Source organism: Zingiber officinale, chromosome 11B (genome assembly GCF_018446385.1).
Source record: "Zingiber officinale cultivar Zhangliang chromosome 11B, Zo_v1.1, whole genome shotgun sequence".
NCBI lineage: Eukaryota > Viridiplantae > Streptophyta > Magnoliopsida > Zingiberales > Zingiberaceae > Zingiber > Zingiber officinale.
This window is the reverse complement of record NC_056007.1, coordinates 16,558,998-16,584,660: the sequence shown is the minus strand read 5'-3', so window position 1 is coordinate 16,584,660 and position 25,663 is coordinate 16,558,998. Positions and strand designations below refer to the sequence as shown.

General features: G+C 34.3%; 1 protein-coding gene across 2 annotated transcripts; it reads left to right on the top strand.

The window, feature by feature from the left end:
* Positions 1-1,243: 1,243 nt before the first annotated feature.
* LOC122033635 (splicing factor U2af large subunit B-like) lies at positions 1,244-25,011 on the top strand. Of its 2 annotated transcripts, none has more exons than XM_042592703.1 (18): positions 1,244-1,422; positions 6,092-6,321; positions 6,822-6,926; positions 7,562-7,629; positions 8,185-8,255; positions 8,342-8,386; positions 8,463-8,522; positions 11,843-11,903; positions 20,984-21,096; positions 21,396-21,511; positions 21,717-21,818; positions 22,650-22,725; positions 22,807-22,895; positions 23,661-23,727; positions 23,811-23,912; positions 24,184-24,265; positions 24,394-24,461; positions 24,630-25,011. In XM_042592703.1, exons 1-18 carry the CDS (start codon positions 1,333-1,335, stop codon positions 24,777-24,779), a joined length of 1,695 nt encoding a protein of 564 aa, XP_042448637.1. In that variant the 5' UTR covers positions 1,244-1,332; the 3' UTR covers positions 24,780-25,011. The 2 variants fall into 2 exon arrangements, with proteins under 2 accessions (XP_042448637.1, XP_042448636.1); XM_042592702.1 differs by having other exon boundaries at positions 1,245-1,422; positions 8,176-8,255.
* The last annotated feature ends 652 nt before the right edge of the window (positions 25,012-25,663 follow it).

Here is a 25,663-nt window from a genome sequence, read left to right as displayed (position 1 = left end):
CTTTTGTTACTCGTGGGCACCCATTTTATAACTTATGCCATCAATAAGATGGTTGAAAGAATATGATGTCATAAGTTGTTGGCTGAGTGTAATTACTTTTAAAGAAGGTTCTAGTGAATGTTCATATGACAATAGAGGAATATTCTCTAATAAAATAGTTGTTATTATGACAGATTGTTGCGATTTTCTGACCATGCTATTTATTGAGTGTATCCCGACTGAATATTTAAACTAACCAATTGTATAACTGTCCTTCCCTTAAGCCACTTGGCTATGCACTAGGTGCTGCTGGAAATCCGCTCTGGAAGTAATATGAAGTTGAGTCCCCTAGGTCCGATCAGTTCTATGCTCGATCGACCATATATTTGGGGTACTTGCCTTTGAGAAATGGAGAATCGAGTCTCGAGAGATTCAATCAGTACTTTAAGTTGATCGTCTATATGATTGAAGACTTGCCTTTGAAATGAGAACCTGATATTTGGAAATCCGACCGGGTTTATAAGGAGAATTACTTTTCTGTATATATAAGCGGCGGGCATGCTGAGCTGTGTAAATTTGACCGGAGTTTTTACAGACCAACTATATGAAGGAGGACTATCATGTGATAAAACTCATAGGATCGACCGATAGTGAGGTTGACCGACAACGAGGTCAATTGATCATATACTGAAAGACTTGTATTGAGTGGGAAGTTATGTCCCCTTACTCTGGCCGGATGTATCACCGACCGGATCTATGGTAGGTAGGCCAGACATTTCTTAAACTCGGTCGGTTATCAAATGATCGGATATATGATAGATGTCTTGATATAAGAATGGAGCGTTAGGTATTCTAGGTCCGACCGGCTCACAAGCCAACCGTCCTAGTAGTAAAGGCCTTAGCTTTGGGCGAAAAGCAAAGCCTCGTGGAGAATGACACGCTGATGTTACCTCCTCTTGACTTTCACTATCATGCCATCTTGACTTTGATCGTCATGTCATATCCGGGGTCCACTTGTAACATCCTATATCAATAATATAATATAATTTGAATTAAAAAATAATAAAATTTTATAAACTGAATTATAAGACCAATAACATATAATCTAATTACATTCCAAATTCAATTAGCTTGATTACATGATCCCTAACCCAACACAGCTAAATGTACCATGGGTAGGAAGGGTATTTCGATCACAAAATAAAAGTTTAGAGAGTAAACTGAAGATTTTAAACGACTGGGTGTCATTTCGTAAAAGCGAAAGTTCTCCACCTTTTCTCCGCTCGGTTTCGTGCGTCGGGTTTCGCTGTGTTCCTGTCGAGGTTAGGGCTGTATCCGTTCGAAAGGGAAGCGATGTCGGTCTCCGGTCGCCGCCGCGACGGCAAATCCGGAGGAGGCGGACGCGATCGGATCAACTTCGAGGAGAGAGAATCCCATCGCAAGGTTGACTGCTTCTCCCTTCATCTCCTCGTTTGATCGTTGTCTCTTCGCTGCTCAATCATCTTATGACTTTCTAAACAAACTTGCTTTCGACTGGAGGAAGTAGGTGCCGGATGAACGAAGGATTATAAGGTGTTGGTTTATCCGAATAGGTTAGAGCATGCATTCATTTATTCCGAAGGATATAATTTTACGTTGGAAATTATTGGAGGATTCATTGAATTGCACATTTAGGATTTTCTGCTTCATCTTTATGTGCGACTTATGTATTTAGTCAACTTGGTTATTTATCTGATTAGTTACGAACAATTATCACTTAGGCCTTGTTTTCTCTAATGGAAGGAGATGACTAGGAAAAGAAAGAGAATAGTGAAAAAAATTCATAAGAAAAGGATACATAAATAGTTCTTGATTTTGGTTTCCTAGTAGGTAAGGAAAAAAAATAGAGTTTTCCTTCCAACTGTTTTCTTTGAGAGAAGGAAAGAGGAAGGAACATTGAAGTTTGGAAATTTTGTTTGGTAAAAACATAATTTGATAAAAAATTAATTATGATCTTTTTGCAATTGGATTTGAGTTCTAATGCACTTGGACAAAGTCTTCTCTGTCCAGTTAAGATGGAATCAGATTTAGGTCAAATTGGGAAAAAAAATCCTGTACCACTTCTTCCCTCCCTTTGTTTCCATCAAAGGAAATGGAGGAAAAGAGCCTGGGAAAGTAGCAGTTGAAGAAATCTCTTCGCTACCTTGTTTCTGCCCGAACTTGCACCCTCTTAAGAAACATGGCCTTAGATTGCTTAGTATGAAATGTCACAAAACCTCTGGACACAATATGCTCATTGACACCTTTATAATACTTCTTTTCTTGAGATCTGCCTTTTCATTAAAAAATTGTGATTTATCAGAATTTTTTTTGTGGTCATTAATAGATCATGATCATTTCTTGAAGCTTCTGAAACCTCTGTTTCATTTTCATTCATAAGATTATCATGCTTAGATGAATTTTCATTGCTCAGTCATCTTGCTTTACATAAAATATACATTACACAGCTATGGGAATATCTTACCTATTTATTTCAGTGTCCAAATACATTTTACACATACTATTCTGGAAATTGAGGAGATGAATAACACTTGAGTCTAATATAGTTTTTGGCGGTTGGATTGGCTAGATTTGCTGAGGATTAATACAACAACAATCAAACCTTATCCTACTAGGTGGGGTTGGCAATATGGATCCTTTTACGCCATTGAGCTCTATCTCAAACTATATCATCATCTATATTTAAATAAATTTTAACTTGTTTTATTATTGCTAACAAGTCTTTTTTAGTTAACCTCTTCCTCGTTTGATATGCATGTTTATCATAGTTTCACATCGCCTGGAGCATTTATTGGTCATCTAAGTATATGCCTGTACCATCTTAAACGTCTCTCGGAGTTTTTCCTCAATAGATGCAACTTTGACTTTCTCTCTAATGATCTCATTTTTTATTCTGTCCATTCTCGTGTGTCCACACATCCACCTTAACATCCTCATCTTTGCAACTCCCATCTTCTACTCATGTGCTCGAGTCATAGCCCAATATTCAGCTACATATAACATAGCAGGTCTAACTGCGATTTTGTAGAATTTTCCTTTAAGTTTTAGAGTAAATATGCGATTTATTATTCCCACTTTTGAATGTGACTAAATGTTCTTCTCTTTTATTAAAAAACATATTAACTAATATAAGGTTATATACTATCGCAAATCTAATATCGTTTTTCCTTCCTCATTTCTCGTTCTAAACCCATAACCCCCATGCACCCTCTCATATTCCTCGTTTTTCACTCCGACATGTCCATTTAAATCACCTATTAAAATTATTTCATTTGACGGAATGTTTTATAATATTTCATTTAAGTCGTCCCAAAATCTTGATTTGATAGCTTCATCTAATCCTATTTGCGGTACATATACGCTAATTATGTTCATAGTTTCTTTCGTCACTATTATCTTAGGGTTATAATTCTATCTCCTAACTACTGCTACAACTTTATCCTTTAACGAACTATATATACGAACTATATACAACAATACCACTCCATTTCTTGCTTTGCTTAAAACATGGGTTCTCTATTAGTTTTGTCTTCTCGTTTACCCATTTTATCTCTTGTACACACAAAATACTAATTATTCTCATAATCATCGTATCTACTTACCTCCATTGATTTACCAGTAAAGCTTTCCATGTTCCATGTTTCAAATCTTAGATTATTAGTTTCCTATCATATTTGTTCTTATCCAACCTATGGTGTGAGAACTCTTGCCTACTTAACACTACACCCAAGTTCTCATGAAAATATAGCGGTCCTTGTCGATACGTTATAGTCGAACCTTGCAACGCGAACTCTTGCATATTTAGCACTACACCCAGTTCTGGAGATGTAACGGTCCTTGTCAAGACGTTACAGACGGACCCTGCAAAGCGTTCCTTCCGGGAAACAACCTAGCATTAGCATAATAGTTTAATGGATTGTATTTGCCATAGTTTTAATGCTGGCTGCAACCTAATGCAACCCTCCTTTACCCGGGCTTGAGATCGGCTATGATTGGTTCGTCACGAGTGGATTGCTGACGATTAATAGTTGAAAAAGTTATCTAGAATTTTAGGATTGAAATATCGTTCTATTCCGGGCGGCACAGACGGTTTTTACCATTCCGCCACATAAGTGAAACCGACACAACACTCACAACGATTTCGTCGTGCGTCATTGTGTGTGTCATGTGACAGAAGGAATCGCGAATAATAGGCCGATCGCTGTCTCCAGCACCGCCGGAAGCGTACCGCGATGCCTCCGGTACATGCGTTGCGCGCGATGCATATTCCTTCTTGTTACAATTTAATTAATTCAAACAATTCCCAGCATTTCAAATAAGTTTTTATAAACCCTAATTAAATTATTCTAATAAAATATTTAAAAATATATTTAAAATTTTAAAAAATAAATTTTATTAATTGATATTATGAAAATTCTTTTTTGGTGTTTTATATTTTATTTAAAAAATCTAAAAAATTTAAAAAATTCTAATAAATCATACTTATATTCTGATATTTTTTTGGGTATTTTTTTATTGTTTTAATGTTTAATTGATATTCTAATTTTTTTTATTATTTTAAATATACAACAATAACTAAGTCTTATCTCACTAGGTATGGTCGGCTATATGGATCCTTTTATGCCATTGAGTTTTATCTTTTATTATATCATCACCTATACTTAAATAAATTTGAACTTGTTTTATTGTTACTAACTAAGTCTTTTTTGGTCTTTCTCTTTTTTGTTTGATGTGCGTGTTTGTTATAGTTTCACATCGCTTAATTAAAACATTTATTCGTCGTCTAAGTACATACTCGTACCATCTTAAACATGTCTCTCGGTGTTTTTCCTCAATAGATGCAACTCCAACATTCTCTTTAATAATCTCATTTCTTATTCTGTCCCTCCTCGTATGTTCACACATTCATTTTAACATCCTTATCTATGAAATTTTCATCTTTTGTTCATGCGCTCAAGTCAACATTCAACTCTATATAACATAACATGTTTAATTGTGATTTTGTAGATTTTTTTTTTAAAGTTTTAATGGTATTTTACGATCACATAAAACATCCAATGCTCTTCTTCATTTTAACCATCCTGCTTGTATTCTACGTAAGATATCTTTGTCAATCCCTCCTATCATTTTTCGAAAATGATCTTAAATATTTAAAGCTTTCAGTTCCAGGCAACTTGCTATCTCCTATCTTAACTATTTTAAATATATATTATTTAAATTAATAATTAATTAAATGAATAAATAGTTAATTTATATAATTATGATCTATTAATTTTAATTCAAGTTATTGATCAATTTTCTTTAAATAAAACTATATTTAATTATTTTTTCTAACAATATCAAGTTGTTCAATAATCGAGAAGTTATATAAAATCAATATATAATTTATTTTTAAATTATACACAATAAATATATTTATTTAATAATTACTATATATAAATAAATAAATCAAAATCATATTGACACAACACTATACGATAAATCATTCCGGTCTGCGACCGAAATCTCAGTACGGATTGAGATTTCAAACCTTGCTAGAGTTAAATTTCCTGATATATAAATTTGTGTTGACAGATTCGTCAACTGGCTGGAGATTTTATTTAAAATTGGTAAGAGGGTTTTATTACTTGCAGGTATAAGATAAAGTGTTTCAAAAATCTACATATGCAGATCTGCTTTTACTTCAATCTGGGTTTTGAGAGGAAGTTATTTATCAATATTTTCTCATCTACTGTGAAACTATGTGTTGAGGTGGTAAAATCCAAAAAAGGGTAGTGTGGAAACCAAATAGTGTTTATCAATATTGCAGTTTATTTACACAAGGATAAATCCTGAACTTTGATATATAAAAGAATTATTCTTAGGCGCATTGTTCAGAAAAAAAATGATGAGACAGACCTTTTTTTAAGAAAAAAAGACATTCAATGATATACCTTTAATAGGTTTAGTGGGACCATCCATTATAAACACAGTTGCATTTTGACATCAATGTTTATGCATGTATGTTAAATATACCAATGATTGTATGCCAATTATTTTATTTCATAGCATAAAGGTTCATCTTCAATTTTAGCACAATTTCTATCAAGATAAGGAAAGTAATGGGGGGCGCGATAAGAAAAGAGAACGGAACCAAGATAAGGAAAGAGATCAGAGTTTGAAAATAGAGAGAGAGCATGCTCAAGAGAAAGAAAGACATTCTGACCGCCATAGAGACTATCGTAGACATAGAAGTACGAACAATGAAAGAGAAAAGAGCAACCTTGATGAACGGGACTACTTCTATGGCCGTGACAATAATCGGTATGTGTGATTATGTTGCTATAGTTATTCTTGTACTTTTGTTATCTACCAACTTTCTTATGAAGTTAATTTTTCTATTTACTGTCCTTATTGGCATTGGTCCACTTGATTCAACCTGTTATATATGTCCTTATTTTTTAAGAAAAACTATGTTACTTTCTTGTAGCCAAGCTCATAAAACTAATTTGTGTAGAGAATCGTGTAACAAATTTTCTCAAGTGTGATTATGGATAAGTGGGTAACTGATACTCATTATGACCATATACCATCTTTCCTCATGACAGTAGTTTTGGAATAATAAAAAATGTTCAACTCCTGTGTATGTTTATGGTATTAACTGGCATTTGTATACATTCAGTAACTTGTAGTCTATGTTTGGGAAAAAACATGCAGTTTTTTTGTAGTTAAAAAACATACTAGGAATGTAATGATGTAAAACCTTTATTATCATATTACTTATCCGCAAATATTATGTTAGAACTTATTTGTTTCATTGGCAGCCAAAAATATGATCATGAAAAAGATAGACAATACAAATATAGGTCACGATCGCGTTCGAAGGATAGATACGACAAACGAACCAAATCACCATCTCCACCTAAAAGGTAGTTTTGTATCATTTTCCTTCATAACTTATTACTTTTCTCTTGTTTCTGTGCTTGTAAACATTCTACTTCGATTTATCTTTTTTACTAGGAATTTAATTTTCTGGGATGTCATATGCAACTGTAAGAATACTCTTTCTATTTTGTCAGTACACACACCAGAGAGATCCTTCAGGGTAAAAGGAGGAATTTATGATGCAAACATTAAATTTTCCTTAAATCAATTGTTTATTATTTAAACTTCTGCCATGCAATCTTTTCTTCTTGCTGTTTTATGGAGTATGGACAATAGCCTGAAACAACTTCAATGTTTCACTTTTGTATTTGCTCTATGATTAGGTATAAATAAGATATTAATGAAATTCTAGAATAAAAGAAATAAAACTCTCATTTATGTACCAGGGCTATCATTCAAAAGCAAGACTTTAAATTGACTACATTTTCAGAAACTCTATCAAGAATTTTTACATGATTAGAAGGTTAGCAGTACTAGGCACAACAAGTAGCATGTTAGGCAAGACAAATTTGTCTTTGTTATGACCCTTGATGTGCACATTCACTCATAGTATAAGCTTTTTCACTTGTGTGAGTTGTATACAATGTGGCAAGTCTACCATCCTTTTTTGCTTCTGCAGTAAGCGCACAAGTGGTTTTGACATGGCTCCTCCTATTGCTTCTGGTCTGCCTGAACCTACTGCTACAGGTCTGTCTGTAGTCTTTGCTACTAATTTTTGGTTTGAGCTATTTAGGTTAGTGCTATTTTGTTTACCAGTGCATTTTGAAATACCTACTCATGACAAATATCTAGGCTATTTTATTATTTTATTTATGGTTTCATATGGAAACTGAGGATCATTATTCTGTTGTTGGCTGTTGTCTGTGTGTCAATGTCACTGTATTTTCGTATAAGAAGGCAATATTGCTCCACATATCCCAAGATGCTACCAAAAGGCGTGTCTTCAGTAGACTTTATGTTCAAGGGATCGATATGTATCGGGAACAAAATGTGTTGCAGAACCAACAAACTAATCTGCTGGATCTTCACCTTCAACCAGGAAGAATTCTTGGCTTTTGGTAGACTCTACAGATATATCTTCAGCAGCAGCATTGGTTATCTTGTCTTTTTTAATTTTTTATCATGCAAATTATGTCGTGTATGAATACCATTCTTTGAAGGAGTGAACTAGTTCCACCAAAACTTAGAAGCATTACATATCTCTGTTTTTGAGGCTGTACTCTTTATTCTTAGGGAATATAGGATCACTGCCTGTTGTTCCTCAACTAATGAGTGGAACTTTACCGACAATGTTGCCTATTACAGCATCCCAGGTATTTTAAAGTTTGTTTGCTGCAGTTCCCTTACTTTTTTATGTAATTGTAACCTTCTTACTAGTATCCTGAATTGCATTGCATAGTTTGGGCCACTTGGACTAATGCCAGCACAAGCAGTGGCCCAACAGGTATCTTGCAAACCATTTCTTCTGAGTTTTGATTTTCTTATTGGGAATGCGGATTTTGAAGTGATTGTTCTGTTAGGCAACAAGGCATGCACGACGCATATATGTTGGAGGTCTTCCCCCTATGGCAAATGAGCAGGTTCTATCCTATTTATCCGTATACTTATTGCCTATTTGGCTAGTTATCTCAGACAAGACATAATGCCACTTCTAGATTTCAATGATAATTTGAATTCTGTTAAAATAATTTAAGCTTGAAATTATCTTCTTGGATATTTCAAATTTTATAAGGATCAATGATACATGGGCATTTCTCTAGGGCCAATAAGAAACAACAGTTTGAGAGTTAAACTTAGAAATGGTAGTCTATATTCAATTATAAAATTGGGTGACAGTTAAATATTAGTTTTAATAAGATTTACTATTCGTCCCTATATCCATCCTAGATGTGAACCAAGTATTATTCTCTTTATATTGACTAACCATAGATTAGATTAGTCTTGTCATCACTTATAGCAATATCCAATTTGCACAAAATAATCAAAAGAGGCACACAAGTTCTCATCGTGCCCTATAAACTGATTAGTCCTTTTCAACATTTAAAATATAGTGTCATATCGGTAGCACAGGGGGAATTTATTGTTCCGCTCGTCAGCCATCACCACACCGACACCGACATCGACACAAGCCCGAGCAGAGCTATGAGGGCTCTTGTGAGGCCCCGCGAAGGCCTTGTGAAGCCCCACGACCGTGTGAGGCCCCTATGACCCTGCGAGGCCCCGCGACCACACAAAGCCCCACAGAGGCCTTTGCTAATTTTTTTTCCCATTTTTTTTTAAATTGTTAATTTCATTTTTTTTATTATTTTAGCTTCATTTCTCCTCTATTAATTTATTTTTTATACCTTTCCTCCTTAAACACATGGGAAAAAATTTTCTTAAGAATGTTGGTTCGTTTTCTCAGTTAATTTCTCTCTCTTGCACCTTTCACGTGGGTAAACTCAAAAGTTAAGGGAAAAAAATATTAAGGATAGAGGAGACAGATTGCTAGAAAAGATAAAAAAAATTAAATATAATATAATTCTCAAATACTACTACAAGTTGAACTAAATTATTCTACATATAAATTTAGTTTAAGATTAAACTAAATTTATATGTAGGGTAAGGATGGATACAATAGACTTAATGTGGTTCAACCTTTCCTTAGGACCTCGCATTGCCGCGAACTTCGCGCATCGAGTTGTCTTTCATAAATTTAGTTTAACTTTAAATTAATAAAAATAAATTCAATTCAGTTTAAATTTACTTGATCCTAATCATCATGTCTAGACTATTGAATCCTAAATTAACTTTTACTCAATCCTAATTTTTAAAATATTAGTTTAATTTAACTTAATTAATTATTTTATTTAAAAATTATTTAGAATATAAAAAATTTAAATAAGATAAATATGATATTTAAAAGATTTTGTATGTTCTAACTTTTGTGATGTCAATAGAGATCGAGAATTAAAGTCATCATCTAAGAATTATTTTAAATATATACATACACACACTCAATATATCAGTGATCTCCTTTATCCTTTTACTACATAATATAAAAGTTAGCCAACACTTTTACATATTCTTAAAATACAAAAATTATATTAATTCATGAATACTTTAATGCTTTCAAATAAATATAACATAATCAATCCTTAAAATCATGAAAATATATCTAAAGATATCAAAATCGAAGATCCATCTTCATGACCATTATAATGCAAGGACTTGAACTTGTTGCCTCTATAATAAAACTTAAAATTGAAGATTAATCTTTATTACCATTGTAAATGCAAGATCTTGGACTTGATATCTTTACAATAAACTTAAAATTGATGATCAATCTTCTTGGACTTCATGTCTATGCAATAAAATTGTAATTAAGACTATTTAGTTATATGCAATAATAATAACAATATAGATTTTAAATTTATACATTTAATAGTTGTTGCAAAAGATTCAATAAACATCAAATATCTCATGAGATAACTTCAAAATTTGAACTCAACATTGAACAACTCAAATATAATCTAAGCATTTATAGCAATCAAATATTAATAGAAATATTTTTTAATTAGTATATTTTATATTTAAAAAAGTACCAAAATCATATCGGCCTGACACAATACAGTACCAAAACCGTATCATTCCGGTCATAAATCGGAACTTCAGCACGGTTCGAAATTTTAAACGTTGCTCCTTTTAACTCTTTATTAACGTTCGAAGATTTCATTTGTATATCCTTTTTAACTTTTGGGAAGCGTTAGGATAATCAAAATTTTCATAATCTGTTCAAATGAGTTACAAAGTTTTTTTTTTTGACAAGTATAAAATAACAAAATTTTCTATTTGTGAAAATGATATAAGACAGATATTTGTTCTGTGGACTAATTAATATTATATGATTTAACACCTAAAGCTCTATACTGTCTAGAAATCTTTGTTATGTCCAACATCCAATGATGCAACTTGTTACACCTCTATTTCTGGTGATGCAATTGTTTGCGCAATAACTTTGGTTCGTCTAGAGGGACTTTCATAACACTTGATTTCTTGGTTTGTCTGTGCTTGGGGTCATTTCTCTCTTTGTTATTGATTTAGACAATTTATAATATATGGTTTTGCTGAATTAATGCAAAGTAGGAATTTAATTTTTATTGAGGACAACTAGTTAATTAAAGTAGATATTGATTTGGTAATTATGTTGTCAGGGGATAGTAGATTTATTCCAAATAAGTCCTATACCTAATTGTTCCTTCCTTGTATATTTTAGTTTGTTTTCAATTTTATTTGGGTCAGAGTCTTTAAAAGGAGCCCTTAATCCTCCCATGCAAATCATCATCTAGCTCAATAATATTTTTTTTTTTTTTTGTGTCAGTTTTGTTTGAATTCGTGCTACATCATGAGTACAGTTTGGTTTATTCTGATTCAAAATGTCTTTTCAACTTGCAACAAAAATATTTCTCTTTCAATGTCTTCTGTTTTCAAACTTCTTATTTGTTTATTCCACAAATGTCTCAAAACAGCACTTCTTGGGTAAAAAGGCATAATCAATCCTAAGATTTTACTCCATAGGATATACTTTATTATTAATTTTGAAAATTGTATCTGCAAAGGGAAAAACTTCTTGTACACCAGTTTTCGGTTTATCATGTTATGTTAGGCGGACTTTTATTGTTAAAATTTTTTGTAGCATGTAGAGTTGGGTTCATGTTTCACTGCATGCTTCAATGCTACCAGAAATTGCTCTATATGCAGTGCTTTATTTCCTTTTTCTCTATATTCGTTAGTTGGATGCTACTTTTTTCATGCTACTCCCGATCTTTTCTCCCACTGCATTGCTTAACATAGTTATTCCAATTATACTTAAGTCTACTATACACACACTAATTTTTATTATATTTGCTACTGCAAACAGACAATTGCTACATTTTTTAGCCACATAATGTCTGCTATAGGAGGAAATTCTGCAGGGCCAGGTGAAATTTTCTTCTTTCAATTCTCTTTGTTTTTTTTCCTTTTGACATTTGCTGTGCATTTTGCTGTTTGTTCTAACTATGACAAATTATTGTGTTGCTGCACCTGCCGATGGAAGAATATTAGAACACATTGGACTTTGATTTTTCAGAATGAGAAAGAACAAAGGAAAATGATTCTTTACACATTATTTTAAGATAGGTTCCCTACAATTCTTACCATTTGTTTAAGTAACTTTGTAAGCCGGAAGCTACTTTTAGGATTAGTGCCTTGAGATACAAAAAATCAATTGCATGACCTTTTCTTCTGCATCCTAGAAAATAGGACATATTTCATATAAACCAGATTGTTGAGCTTTTAATGTAACAAAAATTCCACTTAATTGCCATGAAAATTGTAGGGCCATCAATTGGAAGACTGTTTGAGAACTGGAATATGAAAAATCATAAAGCACAGAAAACTTTACATGGTGTCTGCTAATATTATAAGTTCACGAGTTTAAACATTTTTGGAGTCACAGACTCATGATACAAGTTGTGTTAAAGCCAGGAATCTAGAGAAGTTTATGACGCTTCAAATTTTAACTGCAAATCAAGTTGCGGTCATTCTGTACTAGGCTGCCAACATAGTGCTAGATTCTATAGCAGACACTATTTGGAAAAATCAATTTGCACCCTGAAAATTCAGGATTTCTAATATTTTAGAGTAAAAAATGTCTTGTATTTAAGCAATAAACCCCAAAAACTTTCAATCTCTCAAAATTTGGTCATAAGCTGATTTATAAATCAACCTGTGGTCATTATGCTCCTGCACAGTGCCATGTTTTGGGTGCAAGTTGATTTAAGACCAAACTTGCAGTTAAATTTTGAGAAACTGCGACCTTTTTTTTTGGAGTTGTAGCTTTAATAAATCGTAACATGAATTTGTGATTCCAATAAGATAAAGGGCATTCCGGTGCACGAAGCTCCCGTCAATACGGGGTCCCGGAGAAGGGTCTATTGTATGCAGTCTTACCTTACTTTATAAGAGGTTGTTTTTGCTGTGATTCCAATAAGATGAATTATTAAGTAGCCTAAATGGAAATATGCTTGCGGCCATTTTTTTTTAGATTTTACAAGCCATAACAAGAATTTGTGATTCCGAAAATGTTAGACATTTTGAATTGATAGGACACAAACATATGTTTAAAATAGTTTATGTCACGCCCCGGGGGAGTCCTGCCAGAAAAAATTTCGGCAGCATCTCCCTTGTACCGGTGACAATCTGAGACATTACTACAAGCCCTCCGGGCCACACTAACCTCGGCCAACACGGCCGGAACAATAACAATAAAAATACTAAACAAACCACGCAGTTTATATCAAAACAACCTCCGACTGTCACCACAATACAAAATAAAGCAAAAAAACAACATCTAAACTTACCTCTTCTGCCGATCGGCAGGCGCGTAGCAAAACATAACAAATACAAATCCACCAAGCAACTAAAAATCCAACCAGTACAATGCTTTAAGACAAAACACTTAAAATCCAAAGTACAAACCAATACAAGTCTAGATCCTAGTTTCTAAGCAAATAAATAGAAAACCAAAAGACCAAATCGAAGGTTCTTGCGGCAAGGGGACTACGACATCAACCTGAAATAAAAATATAAAGCAGCGGGGTGAGTTAAACAACTTAGCGGATACCAGATAGACATGCATATTAAGTTATAACTAATAGCAATAATCATGCGGTACAATTTTATGAACAATAAAAGAAAATGCAACTGAAAAGGGCTATAGAAAATTGTACTCACCAAGACCTCCTATCTGAATGTAAAGGGTCGTTATACCAAATACAAAATGTCACCTGTATGCAAGGTTTAAAATTTCGACCCGTGCCGAGGTTTCGGTCTCAGACCGGAACGATACAGTTTCGGTATCGTATCGTACCGTGCCGATACAGTTTCGGTATTTTTTTATTTATCTATAGTAATTATAAGATAAATATGTTTATGGTGTATATAAAAATAAGTTGTATATTGATTTATTATAAGTTCTCAATTATTGAATAATTTAATATTATTAGAAAAAATAATTAAAAATAGTTTTATTTAAATAGAATTGATATATCAATAATTTAAATTAAAATGAAAGTATCTATAATAATAATAATAATAAGTATATAAATTAATACAAAATATTACTTTATATTAATAATAATTATATAAATTAACTATTTATTCATTTAATTAATTATTAATTAAATAATATATATTTTAAATAGCAAAAAAATATCAAGTAAAAAAATTTAAAAAAATATCAGAATATAAATATAATTTATTAGAATTCTTTTTTAAAAAATAGAATTTTTAAACTTTTTTTAGAATTTCTAAATATATATTTTTAAAATTTAAATGAAATTTAAAATAATAAAGAAAATATTAGAATATAAATAAGAATTATTATATTTTTTAAAAATTTTAAATTAAATTTACAACATTATTTTTTTCAGAATATTAATTAATAAAATTTATTAAATTTATTTTAATTTTAAATATATTTTTATATATTTTATTAGGATAATTTAATTAGGGTTTATAAAAGCCTCTTCGAAATATCCCATGTCCTCCTTAGAAATTGTTTAATTTAATTAATTAAATAAAATAAATAAATATTAAAAAAAGAAAAAAAAATCACGGCGTACGCGAGTTAGCCCGCGATCATTGCGGGCGATCCCGTGGGCGGTGTCCGGCGGTGCCGGAAGCGTCCGGCGGCGCCGGAAGCGTCCGGCGGCGCCGAAAGCGTTCGGCGACGCCGACAGGGTCGTCGGAAGCTTTCGGCGACGCCTTAGGCGCTGCCGAAGGCGTCGCGCGCGACGCCTTTGGTGCAGAAGGCGTCGCGGGACGCCACCGGAGGCGTCCCGCGTCACCTCCGGCGCTGCCGAGACGGGGACGCCTCCCGTGCCGGTTTCGGCCGCCCGGCGGAACGGTAAAAATCGCCCGTGCCGGGCGGCACGAAATGGTATTTCATACGCTGCCTGTATGCATGTCAAACATATGCAACCCAAACAAATGCAGCATACAAAATGCAGCAATCACAAACAATAAATGCAATCTATGCATATAGTGCAAAAAATGACACGTGTCACCCCTGATGCCAGTCAGCCATCTCACACGTGATGGTGAGACCGAGTGGGTTGGGCTATGACAACTGTGCACTCTGCCATCACTGCTCCTGAGTGATCGAGTGGACAGGATACTGTCGGAGTACACTTATCCTCCTACCCCAAACAGAGTGGGGGAGCTCAATGCTCTCATCTCCCTATATCATAGTCAAGGGGAGGGATCCCCGCCCGCTACAGCTGCAGTCATCGCTATCTATGAGCGGACCAATGGAGCCCTGACAGAGCAAACTGTACACACCCTACCTGATGTATTACTAACCCATGAGTGGTTGTGTGTGCAGATCATGTAACTGGCGATGCGTTCAACAATAATGGAGCTGACCATCGCCAGCATGCAATCATGCAAGATGGTGCATGACACTAAACATGTAGATACTGACAGTATGCACCTCTATATAAAATGCACAAAAAGGAAATAAATCATACGATGGTCTAAGTATCAAAAACCTAAGTACACAAATCAGATATGACGAACAACAAGACTACTACACAGTAGGCAATGTAAGTCACTATTTCTATGAACAGGGATACACATGGCGGCAATCAAAGAAAATATAAGTAGGAATGCATAACAGATAAGAATATAGGCAGACGACAGGAACTTGGCATATCAAAGTAGATGCAAACATAATCATTACCACTAGAAATAAACTATTATGCATATCTAACATGACTATATTAAGAGATAAGTCAGAAGTAACCGCCTCAATAGAAGATCGTATCTAGAAGGCCTACGTCGGGGCGCCCGTCTCGAATCAACGTCCTGCGATTACATAAATGTATTTAACTAATTACAAATATAGCAAATAGCTAAATAAAATCCCAAAACCTATATAGGGTAACTTCAATCAATTATGATCATCGCTTAACCCCCAATATATGTTTATGTCTCGGTAAAACAATTCACCACCTAAACTTGAGCTAATCCAACCTTAACCCTAAGCATTCCTAAAATCTGTAAATTTCTCAATGCTAATACCCTCACCTCTTCCTCTTCAGCAGCTAGCAAGTGTCCTGAATCGGCAGAGCCAGCAACAAGCTACCGACGCTGTGGTGACGCTGTGGTAGCCAGAACCAAATTAGGTCACTGCCAATCAATCAACACTACTGATGCATCAACTGCCCAAATCTAATACCAGATTTAATTCATTGACCTGAGGGAACCGAGAGGAAAAAGAAGAACCGGTGAAACCGAGTTAGGGCAGAGGGCCAAAATAGCTCGGCGTTGGCGATCAAGCTCGCAGCTGTCGGCGTCGAAGCTCTATGGCCAGCAGCGCTAAGGAGGGGCGGCACTAGGAAACTAGGGCACGACTTGGAGGGGGAAGGAAGAAGAGAATCGACCGCCTGGTAGCCAAGAGGGCTTGACGTTGAAACTTGCGGGAATCCGAAATGAGGAGGATTGCTCACCCTTGAAGCTCTTAGGTTAGATCCACACCGGTGATTCCAAAGGGAGAAGCTAAGAACCGGCATGGAAACAGGGCGATCGCGATGTTGCTTGATGCGAGGGGGCCGAGAGAGAGTTGGGGAAGAAGAATTGGGAGGGAAGAAACTTGGCCGGAGGTTTTGTACGCACTGGAGAAGAGGAAACGAGGTGATCGGTGCTCCACGCCGAGGAGAGGAGGAGACGATGTTGGTGGCTCGGCGTCGCGGAAGGGGGAGAAGGGGAGTTCGACACACAGAGGAGATCGGGAGGCAAGGGAAGGGGTTCGGCACTAATAAGAATATAAAGTTAGGGTTAAATATTTTTAACCTAGGTTTTAATTAACCAACTTTATGTTAACCTAGTTAATCAACTCCTACTTTAATTGGGATATCCAAACAGGCTTTCGACTCAATAATTGATCCCCTTAAACTCGTCATACGAGCTTCGAAAAATTTCCAGAAAATTTCTAAAAATTCCCTTAAGGTATTTCGTCCATTTAACCTTATTATTGGGTTATGGTATTTTACAGTTTGTGCCCTAGAACTTGGTAACTATGCTGGTATAAAATGGTTACAAGCTGAATTTGCAAATCAGCTTGTGACAAAAATTTTAGACAATGAATTTTTCTATTTTTTTTGGCTATAACACAATGTAACATGGGTTGGGGATTTCAAAAATATTAAAAATCTTGAATTTATAGGGCACAAGCTGAATTATAAATTACCTTGCGCCCCTAGAGTTAACAAAAAGATAACAGATGGTTAGAATTTAATGGAGCGGGTCTATTTTGCCAGCATATCAAAATTATAGGGGTTAAACTATGATTCAGAAACTTTGGCGGACATTTCAGTAAAGGCAGCAAACTATGGGGGGTAAATTGAAGTTTCCTCATAAAGAAATTATCAATAGGGTACACAATGAGGTCTAGTAATGGTTTAAATTTGTGGATAACTATTAAAGTTATGGGTTGTTTGTGGAGTGGTATTGTCTTATCTAATGGGGCAGCTTATACAGGGATGCAACCATTTGTTTGAAATTCTCGAGGGATCCAATTGTTCTGTAAGATGATTAGTTGTTATGGTTTGGCCCCATAGGTTAAAAAATGTTGAGGGATAGTTCTTTCGACACTTGGAGCTTGAAAAAATAGAATGAAGAGCCAATTTGATGCAGGTAGTTTCTTTGGGGGTTTTGAGTTAAAATAGAAAAGGGTAAAAACATACAAAAGAAAGCGTATCATAACAATAGTCTAGAGCTTGGTTGGTTTGTGCCTTTTTTTTTCCCTATTTAACTCACATGGAATGTGAAAGACGAAAATGATTCTCTTTTCAAGAATCTGAAGTTTTGAAATTATGTTTGGTATTCACGACACTAGCAATAACATAATGTAATATGATAATATTATATATTTTCTTATACTAATTATATAGTAATATTACATGATATAGTACCATTAAGTTAATACAATAGTATAGTAACAATTTGATAATAGTACTATTCTGCAGTAATACTTTATTATAATAATCTAGCATAATGAATTATATATATATATATTTTAATTCATGTAATATGAATTATATTATTATACCCAAAACCAAGGTTTAAAATTTCTACCCGTGCCGAGGTTTCGGTGTCTCAAACCGGAACGATACAGTTTCGGTATCGTATCGTACCGTGCCGATACAGTTTCGGTATTTTTTTATTTATCTATAGTAATTATAAGATAAATATGCTTATGGTGTATATAAAAATAAGTTGTATATTGATTTATTATAAGTTCTCAATTATTGAATAATTTAATATTATTAGAAAAAATAATTAAAAATAGTTTTATTTAAATAGAATTGATATATCAATAATTTAAATTAAAATGGAAGTATCTATAATAATAATAATAATAATAATAATAAGTATATAAATTAATACAAAATATTACTTTATATTAATAATAATTATATAAATTAACTATTTATTCATTTAATTAATTATTAATTAAATAATATATATTTTAAATAGCAAAAAAAATCAAGTAAAAAAATATCAGAATATAAATATAATTTATTAGAATTCTTTTTTAAAAAATAGAATTTTTAATTTTTTTTTAGAATTTCTAAATAATTTTTTTTAAAATTTAAATGAAATTTAAAATAATAAAGAAAATATTAGAATATAAATAAGAATTATTATATTTTTTAAAAAATTTTAATTAAATTTACAACATTATTTTTTTCAGAATATTAATTAATAAAATTTATTAAATTTATTTTAATTTTAAATATATTTTTATATATTTTATTAAGATAATTTAATTAGGATTTATAAAAGCCTCTTCGAAATATCCCATGTCCTCCTTAGGAAATGTTTAATTTAATTAATTAAATAAAATAAATAAATATTAAAAAAAGAAAAAAAAATCGCGGCGTACGCGAGATAGCCCACGATCATCGCGGGCGATCTCACTGGCGGTGTCCGGTGGCGCTGGAAGCGTCCCCGGACTCCTCCGGCGGCGCCGGAAGCGTCCGGCGACGCCAGCAAGGTCGTCGGAAGCTTTCGGCGACGCCTTTGGTGCAGAAGGCGTCGCGGGACGCCACCGGAGGCGTCCCGCGTCTCCTCCGGCGCTGCCGAGACGGGGACGCCTCCTGTGCCGGTTTCGGCCGCCCGGCGGAACGGTAAAAACCGCCCGTGCCGGGCGACACGAAACGGTATTTCATACGCTTCCCAAAACACTGATTCTAGATACATGAGGATAGCAAAAATATTAATTTGACATTTTAATGCTAGGAAATGATAAAATGAGATTGCAATCAGGGATTAAAATCTTGTTCCGTTTTGCCCAATACTAGCTGGCGTGCTTCGAGGCCTCGTGAATGCGTCGCGCTGGCCTGACAACGTGTCCGGAGGCACGGCGATGCGTCCGAAGACGTCACACAGGCTCGAAGACGCATTCAAAGTCCTCGCGTTGGCTCGGCGACATGTCTGGGCACGTTTCATGGGCTGAAACAGTGGGGCTGGGGAAGGTTTTAATTTAATTAAATAATTTATGTTAATAGTTTTAATCAACTCCTAGCTATGATCGAGTACGAGATTTTAAACTATAATTGCAATACCCGATTTTCATTGATTCTTAGGTTAAAAAAGACCGAATGATCCACAAACCTTTACTTAGGATACTAAACTTAATGTTGAAATACCACTCACCTACCCAACACGAGAACACCCACTCTGAATAGAGAACCTGTGCAGGGGCACTTAAAAATCATACTGTGAACATGATTTGTAGTATGTCATAGATAATTTAGTCTTATAAATTTATGTTTATTTTTTAATTGACAACATAATATAATAATAATAATAATAATAATAATAATAATAATAATAATAATATATGTAAGAGAGTTGATTTAACATAATGAAATCATATAAAATATGGTTGTTATTATAGAATTATAGTAATATAACTATAAAATTATTGAATCATACAATTTTTTAAAATTAGTTTTATTTAATTTATATTTAAGTTTATAATTCTTTTTTTTTTCCTTTACTGGAAACAGAGATTTTATTTTATTTTATTTTTAGTGTTCTCTAATTTTCCTTTACCACCTTTTCACATTAACATATTGTAGGATCTCCTTTCACAAAATTTACTTACCCCACAATGTTGGAAATTATTTTCAATTATCAGGTAAATGAAAAAGTTGAAACTAGGTGGAATTAGTCCAACCAAGTAGAGCTGTGCTTTTCTTGACCTTATAAAATCAATAAAGAATGTTTTTGTAATCTTGGATTTTTGTGGAATGTAAAAATAAGAAAATTTCACATCAGATATTTACATAAATTTTAGTTTCAAAACATGGCAGGGGATATGAGGTATTTTGGATTTTTTGAAGTTTCAAAATACAATGACAGAAATTGGGTATTCTTGAAATATTTTGAGCTACAAAATTTGGCAAAGGATATATTTGGACTTAATGGTTGTGCACTAAGTGTGCTAGCAAATATTCTATTTTTATGACTTGTGTTTTTTGATAGAAGAATCAAGTCCAGTCGCAAAAGATATTTATTGCCCCTGAAAAAATACTCAAAATTTACAGAAATGGATTCACTTGTCTGTCTGCTTATTTTAGGTTTGTCACTGTCCTGCTAATCATTCCATGAAATGTTTCAAGTTCTGCTAGCGCATTCCTTGTTTTAGCTGTCTGCTGATAAATATGTGGCTTGCCTGGTTGACACATATATGGTCCTTTTTGGTTTTTCTTTCTTCCTTCCCTATCCACGAGACTGTTATGTGAGGAACTTAATTGAAAATATGTCACACAATGTCAATGAGACGATGATACCTTGAAGGGGTGAGCCTTAACTTTGATTTTATATGCATTTGATCTTTTTTATTGCACGTTGTTACAATTGGTTCAACTTACATATATGTCATGTATGGCTATCGAATCTGGTATAATCAGTTAAATGAGTTTTTATATGCATTTGTTCATTTTAGGTGATGCTGTGGTCAATGTGTACATAAATCATGAAAAGAAATTTGCTTTTGTTGAGATGAGATCAGTTGAAGAAGCAAGTAATGCAATGTCATTGGATGGCATAATATTCGAGGTACATTGATGTTATAAAATCTTCCATTTGTTAATGCTAGCCTGATTTTCTTAACCTATGCTTCTTGACATGCCTGTGCATATGGAAAGCCTTGTGAAAATTTATTTTTGCTCTGGATGTGGTACTTATGGTTTAATACTTAAGTATTTTCTTGGCAGAATTTTCTGTGCCATCTTATTCTGCTTTTTGTTTGAGAAAGAGAGAAAGAGTCTGGATTTTTTTTTCTTCTTCTTTTTACCCTCTATGTGCAAGCAAAGCACGTTTAATATCTTGTGTGATACTTCTTGATAACTTGATAGGGAGTTTCAGTGAAAGTTCGAAGGCCCACCGACTACAACGCTTCCTTAGCTGCAGCACTTGGACCCAGTCAACCCAGTCCTCATTTAAACTTAGCTGCGGTTGGTCTTTCATCTAGGTACATTTTATGCTTTCCTTATAGTTGGGAGTACAATTTCATGTTTGTTTTCTCAATCACAAGATTTGGAGAAGTAGAATTACAACAGTATGATATCCCTCATAGAGTAGTTGTCAAGACAACTTGATGGTGCCACATGGAATGCTATACATTTGCTTCTGATTTAACTCTAACTTAATGGAAACTCATTATACTTTGTCAACAGTAACACAATTATGGGATCAGAGGGACCAGATCGCATCTTTGTCGGCGGACTTCCTTACTATTTTGCAGATGCACAAATAAGGGAGCTACTGGAATCATTTGGGTGTGAATTTAAATTCTTTCGCTTTTTTAGTTTCTTGCCTGTGCATTATTTGCTAGTCATCTCCTGTGTCTTTCTCTTAGCATAGGAGCATGGGTAAGAAAATGGCTAGTCTTGCATAAACAGTGGCTTCACAATGGAACACTCAAGGCCCGTTTAGTATTTGGCATCTCTTGTTAGATGTTAATGGCTAAGAAAATAGTTAAAATAACTTTGCTATTCATTATTGTCATTCCATTCTCAAATTGAACATTGCACTTGTAGGCTCAGTAGCTTAAATCGAGGTTCAAAATCTTGAATCGTATCGAAGTTTCGATCTTTGACTGGAACTATATGTTTTGGTATCGTGTGTTTCGATGCATGATGTCGGTAATAGATTTGAGTTGAAGGAGATGAAGCATAGGAAGGAGACATTATCTGTGTACCATGCCACACAAAACAGTTGAAACATTCCATTTCGGCAAATTATCGAAACTCGATACCACTCGGCACAATGTCTCCTTTCGTTTACTTCATCTCCTTCCTCCACCTTCTAATCTGCATCAGCACCATGCATTGGAGTGTTGGCATGATCCTGAAACTATGACATGATTTGAGATTTTGAACTTAGTGTTGAGTGGTATCGAGTTTCGGTGATTTACTGAAATGATATGTTTCTACCGTTTTGCCTACCACTGTAATTTCCATTGAAGTATTATTAATCTTATTTGTTTGCACTTCTATATTGTCCTTCCATTTCTTCTATGGTTTCTGTAATAAACAATATGTTAAGAAGAAAAGGATTTTGCTATATCCACTTTTGCTGATGACAATCTTATCATGATATTTATACAGGCCTCTGCGTGGCTTAGATCTTGTAAAGGATAGGGACACAGGAAACTCAAAAGGTTATGGATTTTGTGTATACCAGGTAAAAGTAGATTAAACATTGTGAAGAACATTTCCTAATTTATACTTTCTATGTCATCTCAGAATGGGTTTTGGTATTTAGGATCCATCAGTGACTGACATTGCTTGTGCTGCTCTAAACGGGCTTAAAATGGGGGAGAAGACATTAACTGTACGACGTGCCACTGCTAGGTAGGTGTTTTATATACTGTTTCTACGGAATATCAATATCTATTGACTGTCCACGTACAAATCTTTTTGTTCTATGGCTTCGTTGTTTATTATTCCAACTTATGCTTGGCGCAGGTTTTAACAATTAATAATGCACTTTAGAAAAGCAAGCTATTATCAAGTCAATACTATTCTCAATCAAATAATTGCTTCCAAACTGCAAGGAATCTTTTCCTTTTGTCTCTTAGAACCCAAGAAAAAAAAGTGAAATTATATCTTGTTTGTAATTCAAAGAATTAAAAAAATCAGTGAAATTATGTTCTGTTTTCTAAATAGTTCAAAGAACTAAAAAATTCAGCGAAATTATGTTTACTGTCTAAATAATTCCAAAAACTCAAAAATTCAGTGAAATTATGTTTCCTATCTAAATTTTAAAAGCGCGAATGTGGTATTAGCCCTCAGTCCAGTTCAGTCACGTTCCAAATATATAATATGTTTATGCAGACTGGTAGCTAGTAGTATCCATATAGTCAGCTAATGGATCAAAGCTGAAGTTAAAAGTTTTAAAAAAAAGATCTCAAATCTCATGTCCTAGCCCAATTTCTCACTACTCTGTATATGAAACTTGTGAAGAGATGGGAAGGAGTTGAACCTTTCATCTTTACCATGCCTGTCCACGTGGAATTTTCCTGAAAAAATCCAGAAAAGAGGAGAGCAGTCTTTTGCATATATGTATGTTAGATGGATGATATCTTACATGAATATCTTGTTTATATACATTCACAGCATGGGGCAAATGAAGCCAGAGCAGGAATTAATTTTACAACAGGCACACGAACACATAGCAATGCAGGTAACCTTAATTATTTAACTTTTATTTAGCACACTAAATCTATTATTGCACAATCATTACCTTGTTTGAACTGTTGGATGAAGAAACTTGCTTTTAAAAGTGGAGGGATCTCACCTTTTCCTGAGGCTGGTTCAGTTGTGAATGCTGCTGTGGAACTTCCAACCAAAGTTATATGTTTGACTGAGGTAGATTTTGCCTTAAATGTCATTGTTTCAGTTGCTTCTCTTGTGCCTTCTTCTCAGTTGATGATATCATAATAAGTTAGTATAAACAACCATAATTGAGGCAACTTGAAAACAAAATCATTAAACTGACCAAGCTGGATTGATTAAAATCTGATGCCTGCACATTTAAGGAGCATAGAGGAGGACACAATAATTTGGTTAGAAGCTTGCATTTTAGTAGCCAGTGTTAATATTTTTTGTATTCACGGATCTATTGAATTTAATTTTGAAGGTTGTTTCTGTTGATGAGCTGAGAGATGATGCAGAATACAAAGAAATAGTAGAGGATATGAGAGAAGAAAGCGAGAAGTTTGGTAAGTTCAGGTTCACTACTTCGAATTCTTCTATGCAGTCAATGCATTGCTCTTGCTTTGTATTTATTTTACTTCTCTTCTGAAAAAAAGTTCTAACCCCAGAACTTGCTTATTTTTCCTTTATGAAGGTTCACTGATAAATCTTGTCATACCACGTCCTAGTCAAACCGGTGAAATGATTCCAGGAGTTGGAAAGGTATTATTTTGCGATTCATAACTTGGCACGCTAGGGTGAATCATTTTTTATTCATCAGCACGAGAAGTTGAAACTGCACTCTGACGAGGAAAACCCATGTAGTTATTGTGTCCAATAAGCCGACAGTGAAACCTTTGTCCTTGTAATATCCATACTCATTTCTTTCAGGTCTTTTTGGAGTATGCAAATATCGCAGACTCAGCTCGAGCAAAGGTTGCTCTCCATGGCAGAAGATTTGGGGAAAATGTCGTCTGTGCTGCATATTACCCTGAAGAAAAATTCTCTTCCGGGGACTATGACACGATAGTGGTGGTTTAACCGGGATATCCTCATTGTTACCTTTTGGTTACCTGACTAACAATGCCATTGTATGGGTTTTCACATACAATCAAATCCATTACCCACACTCATCGATTGAACAATACTCTTCCTGGTTGGAGCTAAGAGTGCCTCAGTCCATAGTTTGTGTATGAGTATGATATCCATGCTGATCTATCTTATTAAAAATGGACCGTCCTATATCTAGCAGTGATATCATTTTAGCAACTTATATCATCTATTTGCTTTAGCTTCTTAGTAGAATGTCCTTATGTTTGCCTCTTTGCTGTACTCGATATGCTTAAATTATGGATATCTAAACTGTTCTCTTCCAATTTGCCCTTTCTAGTCTGAGGTAGTAATTTTCATGTCAGATTAGTACTTGATACTAGGGGCCTTAAGGGGGGAATACTGAGTCACATCCATAGACAATTGTCACAATTCTCATTAGATGGGGAAGGAAGGTCATAACTCTGTGGAACCGTGGTGATGTACAACTATTGTTTCTGTAAAATCACATTGAACTCTTAGGCACGACTTGGCATGTCGCTTGACAGAATCATGCAACAATTCCATGTTTGCTATCTTGGGTAGAGATTGGTGAAGAAGGTTGCCTCCTGGTTAGGGAATACGAGTACACATGCTTCTTGGCTATCGATCCTGGAGAAGGCAACTGCTTCACTGGGATGAGCAGCAACATACCTTGCCATGACAAGAAAAGAATTTGCATTCGGTTGTTTCTTAGAGAAGGGGAGTTTTAGTGCGATGATAAAGTTATTGTCGTATAATTTAGAAATTATGGATTCGAGTTATGAAAATAATCTCTTATAATATAGGATAAGATTGTACAGTAGATTCGTTTGTGGAATTCCGTATTAACAAGA